Source organism: Danio aesculapii, chromosome 19, assembly GCF_903798145.1.
Source record: "Danio aesculapii chromosome 19, fDanAes4.1, whole genome shotgun sequence".
In the NCBI taxonomy this organism is placed as follows: domain Eukaryota; kingdom Metazoa; phylum Chordata; class Actinopteri; order Cypriniformes; family Danionidae; genus Danio; species Danio aesculapii.
In genome coordinates this window covers 909,215-931,510 of record NC_079453.1, presented here as the reverse complement: position 1 = coordinate 931,510, position 22,296 = coordinate 909,215, and the positions used below count along the sequence as shown (strand labels likewise).

General features: G+C 34.4%; 1 protein-coding gene across 1 annotated transcript; it reads right to left on the bottom strand.

The window, feature by feature from the left end:
- Positions 1–6,551: 6,551 nt before the first annotated feature.
- On the bottom strand, positions 6,552–11,323 carry LOC130246987 (uncharacterized). The gene is made up of 4 exons (XM_056480164.1): positions 11,243–11,323; positions 10,178–10,513; positions 9,522–9,593; positions 6,552–8,520 (listed from the first exon to the last, which is right to left on the bottom strand). The coding sequence occupies exons 1-4, from the start codon at positions 11,304–11,306 to the stop codon at positions 8,348–8,350; spliced, it is 645 nt and encodes a 214-aa protein (XP_056336139.1). The 5' UTR covers positions 11,307–11,323; the 3' UTR covers positions 6,552–8,347.
- Positions 11,324–22,296: the final 10,973 nt, after the last annotated feature.

Here is a 22,296-nt window from a genome sequence, read left to right as displayed (position 1 = left end):
TTGAGTCACAATCGTTATCCATCATTATCAGTTTAACTACATGCAAATACAAACAGAATCCCGCTGTGGAGGTGCAGATCCGTCCAAATGTTCATACAGTACTGTTTTTACTTTAAATGTCATATATAATGGTCCTGAATTGGCAGTTTAATCGACCAGTGCTAGGTGTTCTCAACCAAATGTGGGGTTGATTTTATATCATATTTTGGGTGCCTTATGATAAGCATGATAAGAACTGAACTCAACGTAAACAAATAAAAAAGCATTACAGCACTCATAAAACAATGGAATACAGCTGAAAGAGAGAAGAGAACAATTGTTTACATTTTCATTTTTAAAGTTACTGCTTAAAGGTAAAACTCAAGACAAAATCATTCACCTTCCTGTGAAAGTTTAATTCTTAAGTGATGTTTAATAGTAATTCCTATTATATTTTTTTCTTCTGGAGAAAGTCTTTTTTTTTTTTAGTTTGGCTGGAATAAAAGCAGTCTTTAATTTTGTTTTTTAAGCTCAATATTAGCCCGATTAAGCGTGTTTTTTGTTTGTTTGTTTGATTGTCTACAGAACAAACCACTGGTGTCCATTGACTTGCCTACAATTAACCTAGTTAAGCCTTTAAATGTCACTTTAAGCTGTATAGAATATCTAGTCTAATATTATTTACTGTCATCATGGCAAAGAGAAAATAAATCAGTTATTAGAGATGAGTTATTAAAATTAGAAATTCACAGGATGGTGAATCATTTGCCTTCAATTGTAAACATCATGTCCTTTGTACTTACAAACTTTTCTTGGTTCATCAAAGTGGTTATCATCAGTGTCCAGTTTTCTAGATTCTGTTTAGGAAATTTAAAGGTCAGTCACATCTGCTATTCAAATCATATTGATCAAACTACATCTGTCCACTTTTAATGTAATATTTCTGACTTCATGTGAGCATCTCTCACCTGTGACTGTCACAGTGATCCAGGTTTCTCTTTCAGTGTCCAGAACTCTGTATGTTCCTGCATCACTGGCGATAAAAGCATTAAATGGTCAGATTTCCATCACTGACGTTCAGCCGATCGCTCTGGACTCCAACATTTCGCCTTCAAACCTGCATCCAGTTTGTGCTATTTCTGGTCTGATGCTCAACGCGATCAGCATTGTGCAACAGCACGTCAATCTTTAGCACACCACCTATTTCTGCAGATATCTCATCTGAGGAGAAACAAAGACATTAAACATTATTATAATGCTGCTAATTAATAAACACATACTTAGTAGGATAGTAGGATGCACTTGCAAAGATTAAGCTTTGATTTTAATCAAGGTATACAGCTGAAGTGTTATTATTTTTATATTATATTATTTTTTTATTTGGCTGGAACATGCATTTAAAAAAATAAATAAATAAAAACTTCTGTGGTCAATATTATTAGCCCCCTTAAGAAATTATTTTTATAAATTGTCTCCAGAACAAACCACTGTTATACAATGACTTGCCTAATTACCCTAACTTTACCCTAATTACCCTAGTTAAGCCTTTAAATGTGATTTTAAGCTGAATACTAGTGTCTTGAAGAATATTTAGTCTAATATTATTTACTGTCATCATGACAAAGAGAAAAGAAATCAGTAATTAGAAATGCGTTATTAGAATTAGAGTTAGAATTAATTTAACAGAAGGGAGAATAATTATTAATAATATTTATTTTTTTAATTTGTTACACCAACATGGATTAAATTATGCAAGGTTTCTGAATTTTTTAAACAGGCTTTTAATTTACATTGCATTGGTTTGCACTACCTAAACTTAAACGCAAATTAACCCAATTAATCATGCAAATTACAGTAAATGCAATTTTACTACTCAGACCTCCCTAAAACACAAACATCACAACTTAATTTCAACTATGTTGGTAAAAATAAGATGTTTTCTTTAGCCACTTGTGTTTTTTTCTCGAAGGGGACATATTCTGCCCTTTTTTACAAAATGTGAAATGCATCTCTGATGTCTCTAGAGCAGAGATGTCCAAACTAGGGCCCACGGGTTAAAGTTGGCCCATGGTAACCTTTGATTTGGTCCACCATCCCACATGAGAATGATGTGAAGGTGTTTGGGGCAAATGCCTTTTACAGAAATCGTAATTTCTAATTAAGCCAAAGTATTTTTCAAATTCTACAAAGCAAATAGTTACAAAAAAACAGAAAATAAATGTTTTAATTAAATGCTGTAAATGAATCTGAATTCAACAAATATAAATACTGTCACTCAACGAATAAAGGACAATGCAGAAAACATTGGCGAGCAAATCAAGACAAAAAACAGATGCAGCTTGACTTAACTCCTTTCTGTTATAAATGGGATTGTTGTTTTTTACTGTAATAAGGTAATTATAAAATGTAAAAATATATACTGCATTAGCTAATATTATGCAATGTTTCATTAGTTATTTTAAAATATTAAATAAATGAGAAAATCACCAATGGTAACTTTAGTATTTACCTTCGGCCCACCACTCTCCATCCAGTTTGGTTTTTGGCCCTTCATAAGAAAAAGTTTTGGCACTCCTGCTCTAAAGTGTGAGTTTGAGTTTGAGCTGAGAATAACACACAGATAATGTTTTCTACCTCTCTGAAACTGACTCTTTTAGGCATTGATCCTGCATTTTAAATTGTTGCTTAAAATTAAAATGAGATTGTGCTCTTTATAAAAACGTTGCCTTTTAAGTTGCAGAGCATTGAGCTCTCTCAGCCCTGACTTTACCCTGAATATAGAGATGGTACGTCCTGATGAGTCTCTGCTGCTCTGTCAGATTGTTTTTATAGTAGACTTTCAGATCGTATATTCCAGCATCACTCAACCTCAGATCCTTTATGATGATGTCACAGTTTCCGTCTTTAAATATTCTGCCACTCTCACACTCTTTCGTCTCACAATTGAGGATGTTTTCTGACCAGCTGATGAAAACTATATTAGTAATCTTACTGACTTCCAATTCACATGGCAGAGTAACAACACCTCCCTTTTTGCCTGTTACATTTATAATGGTGGCTCCGACTGGGGCTCCTGCAAAAACATACAGTGTAAGAGTCAATATTGACAAATGAATTCAGCGAGAGTTGTTTTCTTTTGACATTTCACCATCTAAAATGTGAACTGATGGTGACGTTTCCCTAATTGTTCGGCATGAAAAAGTAGTAAAGTAAATAGTTCACTACAAAAATTGTATTCCTTATCATTTACTCCCATTCAAGTGGTTCTAAGCTTATAAGAGTTTCTTTCTTGAATAGAAAACAAATATTCTAAATAAAAATAAAAAAACAGCCACTGACTTCTGTAGCAGGACTAAAAAAAGAATATAATTAATAGCTGTTTTTCTCACCATCAGTATATCCAAGCGATTGTGTTCAACAGGAGAAAGACAGTCAAACAGGTTTGAAACCAGAAGAGTAAATGATGACAGAATTTACATTTATGGGTGAACTGTGTTTTAAGAGACGTCAAATTGCTAAACATACAAGTTCATTAATGAACTATTCATTTCCCAAATAACATTGATTATTATTGTGAAAAGCTTAGTCTGCTTTAAATGGATTATTAACAGATTTGCAACAAATGAATGATGAGGAAATGATGACACAGTTTTTGGTGAACTGTCCCTTTAAGGTTGCATATAAAATTTCCATCACCAGTTATTAAATGACAAAGAGTAATAAATATGACTATAATACATCCACTTTGAAATGGCAATTAAGAATTGTTACAGTTTATTAAGACATTATACTGACCACCAAAATTGAGGATGGAAAGCACCAGTAACAGATGTTTCTCAAACCGGTTCAACCTGAAAAACAATACGAAAAATAAACATATCACTTCCTTGAACAGTGAAATCTGAGCCTACCAAAACAAGCGCTTAGTTTTTCATTTAATAGGTTATTACACACTTACACATACCCTTCATGATTAAAACATTCAGTAAGAAACTTCAAATTATAATCCCCAATCATATTATTAATAAATTATTCCTATGCTAGTATATTCCTATATAATAATATTCAGTCCAACGTTTAAAAAAAGCATGCTTTCGTTAGTAACCTAACTAGACTAATCAATATAGAACCGTCTAAAATATATTTATATACCGTCAACTAATAAAAAAACTGCATCGTAATCATCGGTATATAATCTATTTATGTGGCTCAATTTTATAGCCACATTTAACAATGACATGACTTGATTCTGTATCGTTTTAAAGTGTTATAAAGAGATTTAGTTTTACACAGAGAAACGCAGCTATAATCAATCAATCAATCAATCAACCTTTATTTATATAGCACTTTACTACAACCAAGGTTAACCAAAGTGCTTTACACAAGTAAAAACAAATTATACAGCGCAGCAAAGAAGCAGACAATGCAAAACAATACAAAAAAATATCAATAAAATACAACAAACATTAAAACACAAAAAAGGGCCAGTGACGTGCATTAAAAGCCTTAAACAAGTGTCTTAAGCTTTGCTTTAAAAAGTGTTAGGTCAGGGATTGTACGATGCTCCGTAGGAAGGATATTTCAAAGTAATTTTAATAAAAAAATATACATATAATATTTGTATTGGATTATAACACAAAAAAAGTCAAACTTACATTGTTTTATGTTCCGTGCGCCTGTTATGATCAGAGGTCGTGTTTACATGAAGCACGAGCTAAAAGCAAAAGCAAAAACATTGGGTGAGCTCAAATTACTCATGAATATTAATGAGAGGCTCCGCTTATATTAAGTTGTGGATAATCAATAAATATTCATATAAAACATAAACTGTAAGATAGTGAGTACAGAAAACAACCCAACATGATTGAAAGTAAAGAACTGTAGTATTTACTATAAATTACTGTAGTATTTTATATGTGGGCTGATTTCAGATAACTTGAAGAGTTCTCATTTGATTCATGAATGTGTGCCTTTACTGTTTAGACTCATTTACTTACTCATCTTTAGTTTGTATGATCATCTCCATTTTGCATATTCATCAACCAAATACTGTTCGTTTTAAGCACTACTGAAGAAGTGACACGAGTGGTACACTTACATTATTTATAATAGATACTGTAGTAAACATTATGTTTTATTCATATAGGAAAGTATATCAATTAATATGTAGTGTTGATTGTATAGTTGCTTTTTTAACACAACTATACTAAAATAAGCTAACGATCCAATACTTTTCAACAACTACTTTAATACACAAAAGTATATTGCAGTAAAAACTGTACTACAGTGTTTATCACTTTATCAGTTCACTATAGTTAATATTAGTGTATGCTGAAACACTCAATAACAAAGAGTTTTAAATATAAAATATAACTTTACAAGTATGGTTCAGAAGCACTGTAGTAGTGTACATTGCAATACTATAGTATTCTTCGTATGGGATTCTGTGCGTATGAAAGCACCTCTTCCACCAGCCTCTATTGTATAGTGTTTACATAATTATATGAGTTATTTAATAATTCGCTTCGTTTTACGCTTTTATTTTTTAATAACTATAACATCTTGGCTGCAGTAAGATGGATGACCACCAGGTGGAACTGTTTCGCAACATTGTGCTTTGTCTGTAAGGAAAAGTTTCCATTAAATAGTTTTCTTCATGACATCCTTGATGTTTTATTTTGCTTTATTCAAACTAAATATCCAAATCTCTGCTTGCAGTTTAGTTTTAAATGCACACTGTTAAGGGAGACATCCTCTTTTAATTCTGTTACAATCAGCCATCATTACTTTTTAAATGTATTTCGTCAACACTGATAAAGGTACTTTAAAGGTACTTTTTCACTTTTTAACCACAAAGTGTATCTTTGGAGAGCATAATAATAATAATAATAAATGAATACCTACTATTAATAAATAGTATGATATTTTATTATTAATAAATAAAATAAAAATTAAACTTATTTCATGGTGGGTTCATGGTTGAAGAACAATATAGATTACAATAGATATATTGCAGGAGCCCATGTTTGGTTAAATGTTCTAGAGAAAATATATATCTTTTTTCAGTTAAAAAAAAACATTTTGTCACTAAACACTCATCTTTATCTAAAAATTAAAGTGTGTTTCCACTTAGGAAAGTTAAACATTGGTTTATAAAAAATAAAGCCAAACAGCATGTTTTACTTGCAAAGTTTTGACGGAGGATACAATGACTGATCATTGCACGAGATCAGATTTGATGCCTCTGCATATGTGTGAAGAAAATATTCCTTTGGTAACAAAACAGGTTATCATCCAGAAAATTGCACAAATTTGATTTCTTCTACTTTGGTAAATTTGATCAGACATATCAAGAACACACTTAACATTGAAATTATTTCATTAAATCAAGGTTTAACAGCCAAAACATGTTCATTTTAATGCTGAATAAATATAATGTGAAAGCAATTGCTGTTCTTTCAGACACCTTGCATAAATAGAGTTGCTCCAAATATATTCTATTAAATATATATTTTTAATTTTTATTTATTGATATTGATTTATTAAATGCCAAATGAATAAAATTGACTTCCTTTTTATCTAAATACATTTTAAAAGGACAAAATGAGTCACACAAACCTGAATAATAGACACAGCATTACTATATTCTGCTGGCCATCACAGTTTCTCTGAGCCGAAAGTGACTTCCAGGAAAAGCTTCTGCTCTTTTTATTTTGTTGTGACCGACAGTGCAACTGGAAATTAAGGTTGCCATGAAACAAATATTAAGGTACATCCAGTTGAAACAGTCCTGAAACGAGAAAATTAAATAACTGATAGCCCCGCCCTGAAAAACAGACACAAAGGATTGATAGCCCCACCCTAAAGGACAGATAACCATGCCCTAAACGACTGATAGCCCCGCCCCGAAAGACAGATACAAAGGACTAAGAGCCCCGCCCTAAAGGACAGATAGCTACGCCCTAAATGACTGATAGCCCCGCCCTGAAAGACAGATACAAAGGACTGATAACCCCGCCCTAAAGGACAGATAGCTACGCCCTAAATGACTGATAGCCCCGCCCTGAAAGACAGATACAAAGGACTGATAACCCCGCCCTAAAGGACAGATAGCTACGCCCTAAATGACTGATAGCCCCGCCCTGAAAGACAGATACAAAGGACTGATAACCCCGCCCTAAAGGACAGATAGCTACGCCCTAAATAACTGATAGCCCCGCCCTGAAAAACAGACACAAAGGATTGATATCCCTGCCCTAAAGGACAGATAGCCATGCCCTAAACGACTCATAGCCCTGCCCTGAAAGACAGATACAAAGGACTAAGAGCCCCGCCCTAAAGGACAGATAGCTACGCCCTAAATGACTGATAGCCCCGCCCTGAAAGACAGATACAAAGGACTGATAGCCCCGCCCTAAAGGACAGATAGCTACGCCCTAAATGACTGATAGCCCCGCCCTGAAAAACAGAAACAAAGGATTGATAGCCCCGCCCTAAAGGACAGATAGCCATGCCCTAAATGACTGATAGCCCCGCCCTGAAAGACAGATACAAAGGACTGATAACCCCGCCCTAAAGGACAGATAGCTATGCCCTAAATGACTGATAGCCCCGCCCTGAAAGACAGATACAAAGGATTGAAAGCCCCGCCCTAAAGGACAGATAGCCCCGCCCTGAAAGACAGATACAAAGAACTGATAGCCCCGCCCTAAAGGACATATAGCTACGCCCTAAATGACTGATAGCCCCACCCTAAAGGACAGATAGCCCCGCCCTGAAAGACACATACAAAGGACAGATTTTCCCACCCTAAAGAAGTGATGGCCCCACCCTAAAAGACAGATACAAAGCACTGATAGCCCATCCCTAAATGACTGCTGATAGCTACACCCTAAAGGAGTAATGGCCCCGCCCTAAAGGAGTGAAGGATCTGGCCTAAAGGACAGAGACAATGCACTGATAGCCCCGCCCTAAATTACTGAGAGCCCTGCCCTAAATGACTGATAGCTACGCCCTAAAGGAGTGATGGCCTCTACCTAAAGGACTGAAAGCCCTGCCCTAAAAGACAGATACAAAGGACTGATAGCCCAGCACTGAAGGACTGATAGCCCCACCCTAAAGGACTGATAGCGCTGCCATTAAAGACAGATACAAAGGACCTGCCCTAAAGGCATTGTGTCTAACTAGTGAAGTCATTTTTAAGGGGAAGGTTATTGTATTTTATCAAAGATTAGGAAAGCAAATACATTTCTACAAATAATGAAGTACACAGACACATCGTTTATAACAAACACTACTATATACAAATAAGAAGAGCCCATTTTCTCTTCATGTCAGCTTTAAACTGTACAATGCACAGATAAATAAGTCATTTGGCTGATTTATGTCTCATCAGAGTTGAGCGTTTGGCTGCAGCCCAGCCTTTCTGCCAGCCCTGCTGATGAATGACTCCTCCTGCGAGAAATGTAGCCAGAAAAAACACAAAGATAGCCAACGCAGCACCACCGAACATCAGCACACGCTCCGTCACCATCACTCCATCTGCAGAGAGAGAGAGATAAAGAGAGGTGAAGTTTGGTGTTGTCTTGAGTAAACCCGAACATGAAACGTTTTAATGTCTTGTGTATGAAAGTTTAGATAGATGCAGTGTGAATGGTTGTGAGGGTGTTGTGGTTGATATGCTATACAGTGTGGTTGCATGAGTGATGGTAGTCATTTGCTGGGGTATTCTGAGAGGTTTCTAAGAAAGTTGCTAGGTGGTGCTATGTGATTGTAAGCTTGTTTATCATGGTTGCTATGGAGTTGCTATGGTATCCTATGTGGTTGCTAGAAAGTTGCTATGTATTGCTATGTGATTGTATTAATTCAGGTTGTCAGAGTGTTGCTAAGCAGTTGCTGTGGTATTCTGGGTGGTTGTTAAGAGAGGTGATTGTTGGTGCTATATGATTGTAAGTATGGTTGCTAGCGATTGCTATGCAATTGCAGGACGATTTCTACCTGCTATGCAGTTGCTAGGATATTCTGACTGGTTGCTAGGCAGTTGATATGTGTGATTGAACATATTCACGGTGGTTGCTATGGATTATTGTTGCAAGGCTGTTCTGGGTGGTTTCAAGGAAGTTACTAGGTATTGCTTTGTGGTTGCTATAGTATTCTGGATGGTTGCTAGGGTGCTGCTATGGAGTTGCAAGTGTGTTCTGGGTGGTTGCTAGGTGTTGCTATGTGGTTGTATGCGTATTCACTGTGGTTGCTAGGGATTGCGATGCAGTTGCAAGGGTGTTCTTGGTGGTTGCTAGAATGTTACTAGGTATTGCTGTGCGGTTGCTATAGTATTCTGGATGATTGCTAGGGAGTTGCAAGTGTTTTCAGTGTGGTTGCTAGGCACTGCTATGTGGTTGCATGCATATTCAGTGAGTGCTGCTATGCAGATTTTAAGGTGGTGTGGTTAGTTGATTGGTTGGTTTGGTTAGTTGGTTTGGTTTACTGTTATGTTTGCTAGTTTATATCAGATAGGTTTTCAAGAAGATTTCCGCTCTTCTTACCTGTGATGCTCTCCACATCCTTCGGCTGTTCTGTGACAGAATGACCTTTATCCTCTTTGTCTGTCTGTGTGTCTGAAAATGTTTCAATATTACTTCAGGACACACAAGAGAAGGTCGTCAACAAAAAGTTCAAGTGTTACTGCAACATCTCTCCTTAGCCACACACAATCTATAGACTAAAGGTTATTTTAGTAAACCAAAAGTAAAACTATTGCTCAAAAACAATTAATTAACTGAAATAAAACACAATATTCATAATAAATAAAAAACTAAAGCAAACTAAGAAAAGACACTGAAATAAAATGTACAAAAGTAATAATCATATATGATATATGATCTTTATTATGAGGATATTTGTCTGAATTCTTCATATCTTTTACTTCTATTCATTAAAGTTGCGTTTGTGTTACTGTAATTTAAAGTTGCATTGTGATGTTATATTTTACAGTAAAGGTATACAATGCTGGAAATATGTACACAGCAATGTTAATGGAGCTGTAAATGTAAATACAGTATTCTACTGTAATTGATTTACTGTAAGTTACTGGCAAACTGCTGCCAGAATCTACAGAAAATTGTTAATCGTGTTGTGCATTAACTAATACACCCTTATTGTTCATTGTTATCTGATTTGCAGTGCAAGCAGAAATACTGACCCTCATAATGAAGCCTGAAGGGTTTGTCGAAGATAATTTCTGAAGCTGCTGATTTCTTACCACAAAAATAAAAGCCCAAATCTGACTCTGATAGTCCAGAAATGAGCAGAGAGACTGTGGTGATTTTCACATCTGCATTAAGTTTCAGACGCTCATGGTTTCTGTTGAACGTTACAAGAAGTTTCCTTCCAGCTACAGTGCTCATTTTTGCAGATATTATGTGGGTGAGTTGATGAGAAATCTGATGATACCAGGAGATTTCATATCTGCTGTCCATGCTGCAGCTCAGGCTGATGTTTTCTCCAATCTGGACGCTTATTAAAGTCGCCTCTTCTCCTGTAGGGTAAATATATATATGATCAACTATATTTCATAATATACAACAAATATATTTGCTTAAATATACTTACATAAATATATTTTTGCTAATAACATTTTGCGTATTTTGTGATTCACAGATGTTTTTGGTTTCAATTGCATTGTGAGAACTCTGAAGTAAAATAACAGGAAATGTACTGACTCATGTGTACAAATGTACTGTACTGTTCAATATCATTTTATAACACACACACACACACACACACACACACACATATATATATATATATATATAAATATATATATATATATATATATATATATATATATATATATATATATATATATATATATATATATATATATATATATATATATATATATATACACACACACATTACCCTCCAATTAACATTGAGAAAATCTTTATTTACACATTAACCAATCAGCATAATTGAAATTGTATGTATTTATAGAAATAATTGTAATTTCTATAAATATCTAAATGTAAATATTAATATTAAATACATTTTAAATAACAGATACTTTGATTTCTATACAGACACATTCTACTGTAAGGTTCTAAGTGTATTTTGGTTAAAATGAAATCTACTTTCGATTTCGAAAAACATTTGTTATTAAACACCACAGATACACCATATATTTCAAATATACTTTGGCAAGGAACAATATATTTCTTTATATTTCTATATATATTAGTGGGTAGCAAGATTAAGATATTCCTACCGTTTGAAACTACTTGCATAATCCAGAAAGAAAAAACCCAGAATAAGAGCGTGAGCTTCTCCATTGTGTCTGTTGCTTTTAAATGTGTCGATCAAACTTACCACAACTTCCTTTACCTATTCAGCTTTTAGTGTAGCTATAACTCTGAGGGCTGTGTTTGTTCCTGCTTCACAGTTCAACCACTTGTGCTTTAAAAATACATGTGCTATCATAATTCAAATGAAACATATGTAATCCACTGGCAAAACGACATCAAAAAACACATAAAAATGTCAATCTAATTAATTTTTTGACAAATTTTAGATGTAAATTTTAAGTTGTTGTGACATCAAGGTAGTTTTACATGCATAAAAGAGTAATTTGTAAGCTTTCCGATGCACTAAACTATCTTATATTATATATACTTTTATTTTATACATCTTCTGTGGTTATTATAAGAGCAATGTGTGGATGTCAAATAGACATCAAGTGTTTTTTCAAAAGGGCCACTAGGAAGCAAATCAAACTTCATCAATAAATCTTCATCAAATGTACTGGACCAATGAGGCTCCACACAAAGCTTCCTGAATATCTGGCACATTTGATCAGTTCTTAAATATTTATTTAACAAAATGTACAAAATATATACAAACATAGTAGAGTTTTTCATCACAGTCATCCTTTCAGAGTACAAACAGTGAGGGAAAGCATGCTAACTGGGGCATTCTGTCAACTCAACCATTTAAAATTTTAGATTTTATTTTTTATTATTATTTCATTTTAATTAAAGGCAGGATTTAAAATGTAAATTCCAATAGAAGAAACTCAATTGTCTTGAAGTGTCCCCGTTATTTTTAATTATTTGAGGTTTATTTGACAGGGACAATGCACATTATTAATACAGAAAAATTACAATGTTAGTCAAAAGGCTATTTTCCATCTGCAGTCGCTGGACTGATGTCAGAATAGTCACTCTAAAAACATAACAGGATTAACCAATACAAATATATACAAGCTTCAACTGAGTGTGAATTGATCATCTCAAATTTAAGCTGGAGACCTCTGATGGTTGAGTTGACAGGAATGAGCCTCATTTTACATTCAGCATATTTCTTATAGCAGCACAATAAAGTAAAGTGTGAGTGCAACAGGAAGAAAGCTTAACATAAACAGAAGATTTGCAATGAAAACATGCAGACGCTTTAACACTTGATTAAACTTGGTCCAAAATACAGTGTGATTGTGTTCAGACGGTATTATTTTGATCAGAACTATGGCAGTTTCGTAAAATCAATGGCAACAGCAATAAAATCAATCACACCGTTTTGTTCCTCTTTTTTTAGTGTTCCCACCTAACAGGAATGGCACTTGTATTTAGCTGCCGTGAATGAGTTGCCAAAAATATACATATATGGGTCAACGACGACAAAGCTCTTTATAGTGGGCTAATCAAACTGAATTCAGTGTTTATACACATATATTTAAACACTTTATATGTAGGAAAAGTGTTTGTTTTTGTTATTTAAATAGCTTTTGTGAAAATAAAAATGTCAAAATATAGGTGAAACAATATTTTACAATTATTAAAATATAACACAAGTGATCATACTGAATTTGATTGTATTTTCAGAAATGCTGACAAAGGTGTAAAGTGGAAAGTTTTCTGGGATTATTAAATTTAAATCTTTAAAAGTATATTGAATTCTCAACAAACATACTTTCAAGAGTTCCCACTTAGATATGCTTGGCGTATAAAGCAGGTTTGGCATGCTGTCCCGGCAGAGAACCCTGAGCTCGGAGATATTTGAGCCCAGGGCTCCCGCCCAGTCGATAAGCATATCAGGAGATCTGAGATCAGGTAGGTCTCGAGAGCTCCCCCTTTAGAAAAGGGAGGAAAAAGGAGGAGATGGGGTGGAAGGGCGGATTCTTCCAAACGAAGATAGAAACAGTAGGAAGAAAATGATCCATTTATAGTCATTTATAGGATCACTCTGATTGGATTATTACTGATTACAGATGAGCGGCCAGACGAGCTCAATCATATCACGTGCTCCTCTCCAAATTAGTTTATGAAACTTCACTTATACTGAATGACTGAATTTTGATGGATGTTTTCTGAAAACCATGGATGATAAAATAATATAGTGATTCTTATAGTGTTTATGAACCATACTATAATAAAGTTATGTTAATCTGCTACAGTTGCCTGTAGTTTTCGACAACTATACTACAATACACCACAGGTTACTGTAGTAAAAACTAAAACATACTACAGTATTTATTAGAGTTTATCGGTTCACTGTAGTTAATTCTACACCATGCTGGAGCATTCATTAACAAAGTGTATAGTTAATAAAATTAACAAGCTCTATAGTTATTTAAAAACAGAGCTGTATATGTATGTCATCTTTGACCCACATATTTCCCAAATAATGTTGAACAGATTCAGGAAATGTTCACAGTATGTCTGATAATATTTGTTCTTCTGGAGAAAGTCTTATTTGTTTTATTTCGGCTAGAATAAAAGCAGTTTTTAATTTTTTAAAATCCATTTTAAGGTCAAAATTATTAGCCCCCTTAAGCAATTTTTCCCCGATAGTCTAGAACAAACCATCATTATACAATAACTTGCCTAATTACCCTAACCTGTCTAGTTAACCTAATTACCCTAGTTAAGCCTTTAAATGTCACTTTAAGCTGAATACTAGTGTCTTGAAGAATATCTAGTCTAATATTATTTACTGTCATCATGATGAAGAGAAAATAAATCAGTTATTAGAGATGAGTTATTAACACTATTATGATTAGAAATGTGTTAAGGAAGTCTCCTCTCCGTTAAACAGAAATTAGGGGAAAAAATAATTCAGGGGGGCTAATAATTCTGACTTCAGCTGTACACACACATATATATAAAGTACTCAACATGTGAAGTGGATCAAAATTTTTTTTTCATAATTGCTGAAATGTCCTAACATATGGGTGTTCAGTAGTTTTAGGACGACTTCAATGAAACCTTTAGAAGCAACAGTGCCAATAGTGAAATAGTGTCAGTAGAGAAGTCCTGTAGTATTGTTTGTGGATGTTCAGTCCTGTGTGTGATGCTAAAAACCACCATTTCTTTAGCATCAATTTAAAATCAGGAAAAGCGAGCAAACAACCAGGATGAGGAATTGGTCGGATGAGGTCCTCTCAGCGCCACCTGGAGATAAAAAAAACAACAACAACATGAATTCTGCATAAAGTTTTAGCACATTTGTCAATGCTGTTTAATAAATACAAACTTATGGTGCAAAGCTTAAGAATGGTACTTACCTGTAATTCTGAGTTGTTTCTCTACACACACTGTGAACAATTTAAGAACCATATATTTATTTAAATAAATATTGAAAATAAAAATACAATTATACTGTACATAAAAATAAATAAATAAAGAACAGGCCTGTAATTATTTCATCCCAGTCAACATATTTTCAACATGGGCCTTTTAGAAATATGTTTTATATATATATATATATATATATAAAAAGAACATATTTCTAATGCTAATATATTTAATATATAATATAATATAATTTTATATACAAACTGCAGTCAAAAGTATGTTTAAGTATACATTAAATATAGGCTACATTTAATGTGTATTTCAATATACTTTTGGCCGCGGTTTGCAAATAAAATGATCACTGGGGGCAACTTTTGTTTCTTTTCTCACTAATGATATTTACAGGGACATATCAACAAATAAACCATTGTTTACATGCAGTCATTTGCACATACACTGAAACGTACAAAAAAGTACCATAAGTAGCGCATTTTAGATTCACAAAAATATAGACAGTGCCCTCTAGTGGGTTTGTCTTCTGAAATATGCTACGACACTGGAGCAATGTATTTTACAAAGACTGGAGGCACATAATTCCAAGAAGCCTTGTCTGTAACACTTATTCAGTCATACCCTTCAAAACTCATTAGACTTTTGTTCATCTTAATTAATCAATGAATTATGATTACAGCATTTAATTTACCACAAAAGCTTAAGCATGTTTCCTTTAGAAAGATTTAAATGTTAGTTTATGTAATATTCATTTATATAAATCAGTGGCAAGAAACTGTGAGGGTTATTGCTGTGCATCAAGCAGGGGGCTGTTTATTCTCTTTAAGATTAAAGTACAAACCAAACTTATTTTGGTTAGTTAAACTTATTAATAGCAGATTTTGTTTCATAAAACTTACAATAGTTCAAACTCTGACGTCTTCTGGGAAACTATTAAATTGCATTATGGGATCTTGATATTTCTTCCAACTTTTAACCTTGAAAAAAAGTGATCTTCATGAATGTGTAATAGTCTGCAGTGCTATATTGTCTGGGTTGGTGTTGTATATTACGCTACAGAAACAAACTGCAGCACACTTTCTGTTATCTTACACACTTATTCCTCTAGATATTATTTCTTATACATTATATTATTTCAAAATGTAGTTTAATTTTCAACATCAAATGTGGACAGAGCAACATCAGAGATTAACATCATATAGCACAATTCACCACAAATAACCCCAAAACACTTTGTGAATCACTAAGTACAGAAACTATTAATTTACAGATATTTTTCACAGTGTTTATTGGTTTGGACCTCATATAGACCTTATGTAAAGGATCTGAACAACACAAGTCACTTTTATGAACTTAAACCAATTCATATGAACAGCATCCCCTCATATTTGATTTCAAATATCCACAGATGCATTTGAAGTACAAATGAAAGTCTTATGGGTTTGGAAAGATAAGACATGGCAATGTTCATTTTAGGGTGAACTAACAGCACATTAAACTGCACTTTTTGTCACTTTATAAAATGATTTAATAAAATAGCTGAAAGATGCACTTAGCAAATTTTAACAAACAATATTGATATTTGAAAGCGCCCATAACTCAACAAGACTCTTCCCTTCTTGGAATCTATGCTGGATTTGCTAGACACGCCCCTTACTGTTGATTGGCTGCAAGTGTGTTATTGGTAATCAGTCCAACACTGTTGGTCAAAAGGATTGTTAAAATAATCGCTTGGTGCACTTTTAACTAAATCATAATGGAGATGATGGAATACTTCTTTCATCAAATTCTTTACTGAAACAGTAATGAAGGCCTTACCAGGCTTTAAATCCGTTTTCTTGTAGAGTAGCAGAGGTACAGGTTGATTATCATCAGCATATATGTTTAATGTGAACTGTGACTCTTCTGTTGAACAGTCTGGCAGAGGAAAAACACAGTGCTGGTCTTCATACAGACTGGAGACTGGATATTTTTCATCTACAACTGGTTCTGACTGATGTTCTATGAGAACATGAACGCTATTGTAGTCTTTCAGCTCAGCTCCATCACAATGCAGAAAACACTGGCAGTCGCTGGACCTCATAAAGACCTTATGTAAAGAATCTGAACCTGAGAAGATAAACAACACAACTCACTTTTATGAACTTAACCAGGCTGATCTCACAAGAAAATATTTTATTTTATATAACATTATATAACGTTTTGTCAGTTTAGAATGGTCACACAGAATGGTCATATCAAAATATGAATGTTCTATATTAATCTAAGTCACTTTATCTATCATGTTTGAGATCATTTGAAATGTCACAGAGCGAGAAACAGCTGGTACGATGGTCTCATTCTCTCAGAAATAGACATAATTTAAACAATAGATATATAACTTCAGCTATCTGTTGAACCACTGCAAAGGGTGTTTACCTAGGGGCTTCTATTCAAATGACCATTTGTTCCCTATAGGCAGAAACTCTTCAGAATCTAACATGCAAATGACACACACCCCTCTTCAAAGGAGATCTTAAAGGAAAGTTTCAAGATGTTCAGGGCGATTCTGTAACCAGATCAGCCCATAGCGTGGAACTTCATGTTTGACACTATGTATATTTTGAAGTCAGGTCTACATCATTGATCTTGGATTTATCTGTGATCATTTGATGTCTGGTATTGATCGTTTCTGAATTGACTGAATGAATTGGCATAATACACATTTACCTGACTAATATATTATGTTCTGAAGTATTCAAACAGAGTTCGTGTTATTATCTCTAGTAGATTACGTTAAGTCCATAGCACCACACGCCCCTGTACAGGTTAGTAACAGACTAAAACACGGTAGATGGAGCAGCGTGGCATGCTATACGATGTTCTTAGAGCTCCGCCTAACACATTGGCATTAATTCATGTACACTTAGACTGTAAAAGGCTATCTAAGGGGATAGACCTTCATCTCTAAACTTATTAATCATATAGTGATTACTCAAAGTTATTAATAGTTGAAGTAAGATTGGTCTGCTTGATTTTATAGTAATGATTATGGTATGATTAAATAGCTCTGTTTGATTTAGTAGATAGCAGATCTATACGGACCACACAACAAATATCCTAATCTGAGTAAGTACTGGTTCTGCCTTTTTAGGATAGCGGTTAATCGCCTCTGTTTAGTGACCACGACTGACATGCTTGTGTTTAAGAGATTGTATACTCGGCCGGTAGAAGACTCAGGATGTTATAGGAATCCGAATAAACGAGAATAACATACAATAATGACTCGAAGAGAATATTCAATCATAATCTGAAGTAATATCAAAAGATAAATACAAGATAAAAATAATATTAAAAGATAAAATACAAGATAATCTTGGCAACGCGATGGCGCAGTGTAGTGCTGTCGCCTCACAGCAAGAAGGTCGCTGGTTTTTGTACCAATACTAATTGAGTACGCTAAATTGTCCGGAGTGTATGTGTGTGAATGAGTGTGTGTGGATGTTTCCCAGTGATGGGTTGCAGCTGGAAGGGCATCCGCTGCGTAAAAACATGCTGGATAAGTTGGCGGTTCGTTCCACTGTGGTGACCCAGATTAATAAAGGGACTAAGCCGAAAAGAAAATGAATGAATGAATGACCAAATAATCTTATCAATGTTTAGTAATTGGAGTCAGATCAAACGAGGATAAATATATTAATATTATAAACCACCTCATACTAAAATTGGAGTCGGATATGAGTTCAATTTAAAGTAAATCATCATTGTGCACTGGAAAGACAGAACATGCAGTGAACCTTCGTCCACTTCAGACACAATCATTGGATTAACTGGCTGGACCTTACAGAACTGCATTTTCATTTTAACTTTAACATTCATTCATTCATTTTCTTTCAGCTTAGCCTCTAATTCAGAGGCAGCCACAGCGGAATGAACCACCAACTAAACTAAATTATAAAGTAAAAAAGAAAAGTGACATTAAAAATATTGGAGAAATAAGACACTCACCTCCAATGTACAAGATGATTAACACCACCCCAAACAGTATAACTGTAATGAAACACAAAAGACTGATCATGCGTTTGTCCAATTCTTGTAGATTAATGTACAGCCATGAAAATGAGCTGAGAGATGGTTTACACTTTAGCTCATGGTTGACCGACATGTGGCACACAGGTTGTTAATTTTTTATATCAGCATTATACTCACTTTTACAACAAAAACTTGAAAAACTAGCTATTGCATTTCTTATTCACCATCTATGTCTTGTAATTATGAATAGAAACCAACTCAAAGATAAATTTCATGAAACGGCAGTATAGTTAAAGTACACCGCAATTCATTTACAGACATTTCTGTCCTAAAATACAATGCAATATTTAAAACTTAGATAAAACCCCTGTGAAAGAACATCAATGTCAAATTCCTTCATATGAAGACTGCACATTGTGTGTACTCCCGTATAAAATGCTGACTCACTTCCTTATAAACTAGTATTAGTTTTGTTTCTAATCAGAAAGAACTATTGCACAACCACACACTGTGGATATATATATATTTATAGATAAAAACAATCACTTACTTTTAAATTTTGTAGATGCCATCATGATTATCACAGTTATGAATGGGACTTCCTGAAATTCTGGCCTATCTTCTTCCTACTTGTGATAATGTGTGTTTCAGCAACACATGCTGCCGCCGTCTATCTGGCTGAGCAAGTAGAAAGGAAGTAATCACACCTGTTATTACTATGGTTGATTTATCCATGCTTACATGATGTACTTTAACCCTTCTATCTAAAGCCATTTCATAGAGCTGTTTTAATGCTAATGTCTTTTACTACACTCTTTTTGTTTTACTGTGTTCAATCAAATATGACATAAAACATTTCTAATATTCTCTCCCATTTTGCAAAAATCAATACCAGATTACAAATTCATGTAAAAATATACTTATTCTGACTTGGTCAAATGTATTCATATCTTAATTGAAATATAGTGACAGGTATGACAGGTAATGAGTAACTGTGATCTGTAAATAGTCCTTTAATATGTCATCAAATTACTTTTGATAGAGGTAAATATGCCTGACCGGACTGCCCTTATGACATTTAAGCGTCTGTTTTTTTTTTAGAAATCACACACTCACACACTTCCCAGTGATGGGTTGCAGCTGGAAGGGCATCCACTGCGTAAAACAAACGCTGGATAAGTTGGCGGTTCATTCCGCTGTGGCGACCCCGGATTAATAAAGGGACTAAGCCGAAAAAAAAATGGATGAATGACACTTATACACACAGTGATTTCTTCTAGCGTCACTGACACTTGTGTCACTGGTTCTTGTTATGTTGTGGTTTCGATTGCATGATCTCACAGGAAATCATTTTGCTAATTGCCAGTAAATGATTGCGTGACAGTTTTGAAAATGAACAGTATATTATTTATAACCGCATATTATTTGTTTGTAAACAAATTATGTAACCTCTCTTCCATTTTTAAAATTGCATTCATTCATTTATTCTCTTGTTTAATTGTTTTTCTCCATTACATCTTTCATAAGAAATAAAACAGAATAAAGATGACAAAACATGGATACAATGCTTTTCACTCTCAAAACAAAAGGAATGAGAGCTAGAATCGTTGCAAAAGATGCACGTTTGTATGTACAAGTGTCCATCCTGGTGCATTAGACGTACATATTAGTACCTAACAAGTGTTACTATACCTTTTTATTTATTTAAACTACAAAATTAAGTTAAAATTGTTTGTGAAATCATTCATTCATTTTTCTTTAGCTTAGTCCCTTTATTTATCAGAGGCTGCCACAGCGAAATGAACTTTCGACTATTCCAGCATATGTTTTACACAGCGGATGCCCTTACAGCCGCAACTCAACACTGGGAAACACTCATACACACTTATTCACACACACAGACTCATACACTATAGAGCATGTGTTTGTACTCGGAGGAACCGACCCCACCCCAACACGGGGAGAACATGCAAACTCCACACAGAAACACCAACTGACCCAGCCGGGACTCGAACCAGTGACCTTCTTGCTGTGAGTCCACAGTGCTAACCACTTTGTGAAACCAATCATGTATTATTATAAAAATAATTTTAAAATCATTAAGTCATTAAACGTCTTTTATTAAATAGTGACCTTTGATTTGGACTGATTCTGGTTGGATGTGCTGGATTTGAAGCCGTTGTAAATGCAAGGTCTTTAATGTACAGGTATGTGCTTCACTGACAGTAGATAACAACACATATGTTAGAACAATACATCTTTAATGCCAAAAACTTTGTTTTAAGTGTAATATGTAAAATAAAATCATATTTCATGAATATATTTAGAAAATTTTAATAAATGTAATTAGTAATATACCTTGCCAAGCACTTAATTTAAGCAACTTTAAAGGTGATTTTCTTAATATTTAGATTTTTTTTTTACCCTTCAGATATTCAGCAGCTGTACAGCAGCCAAACATTGTCCTATCCTAACAAAACCACACAGCAATTTTTAGAAAGCTGAGCTTTAAGCTTTGGTTCAGAATCACATATGACTGACAAGTTTTAACATAGAAATAGTTTGGCCATCATCATAAGAAAAATGAATAATCAAAAAATAAAATAGATAAATAAACCAACAGGACACATTTCCGTGTAAACAGTCATTTTATGAAAAGAATGAATAAATATATAAAGCTCTTTACACAAAATAGTTAAATATATAAATGTCACATATATCAATAAAACAAATGTACAGCACTTAAAGCAACAGCATGACTTAAAACACCAGAGAAGGATGTAAAATCTTAAAAACAGGGAATATAAGTAAAGACAAAGACATCCATTTTGGTGAGAAATGACTTTTGGTCTAGTAAAGTGTTATTTTGTTCAGCCCTGGTGTTTGAAATACCTGTTTCTGGTGTTGTAATGTTTTATTGATCTAAAATATATATATCTATATATATAAATAATGTCAAAACAAACTTTTATTTTGGATGCAATTAATTGCGATTAATCTTTGCCCAGCACTAATTAAGACATTTAGTTTATGGTAGACTGGCCTCAGTTTAAAAAAAGGTTGTGTTTTTATAATTATTTTTATTTAAAGTGCATCACAGATGTTGAAATTTTTTTAAATGTGCAAATGTTAAACAGTGCAGTGATTGTAGGAAGTATAAGTTAGAGGAGTGTGGGGGGTGGGGGGTGGAGGGGGGCAAAAGAGTCAGTGAGGGGCAGAGTTCAAGAGGGAGACAGCTCTGGGGAAAAAGCTGTTCCTCAGTCTGCTGGTTTTTGTCCGGGGGAGCCTGAAGCAGAAGAGAAAACAGTCTGTGAGCAGGGTGAGAGGTGTCCTTAAGAATACTGCGTGCTCTGCGCAGACAGTGTTTCTTCTGGATCTCCTCTGGCTGGCAGTGTGGTCCCTGTGATGCGTTGGGCAGTTTTCACCACCCGCTGCAGTATGAGCCTGTTCGTCCCCCCCTGAAGTCTACAATGAGCTCCTTGGTCTTGCTGGTGTTAAGGAGCAGATTATTGTCGGTGCACCAAGTGGCCAGATGCTGTATCTCCTCCCTGTAGGCAGTCTCATCATTATTGCTAATTAGATACATTATATACATTAGATACTATATACATCGGATGACCAATTTTGATCCTTTAAGTACAAATGTGTTGGTTGGATTCAGATTCCAGTTAATCAATGAACTCAATGCTGGTGTATGCATATAAAAATATTAATGCATTGCAAAACAGGG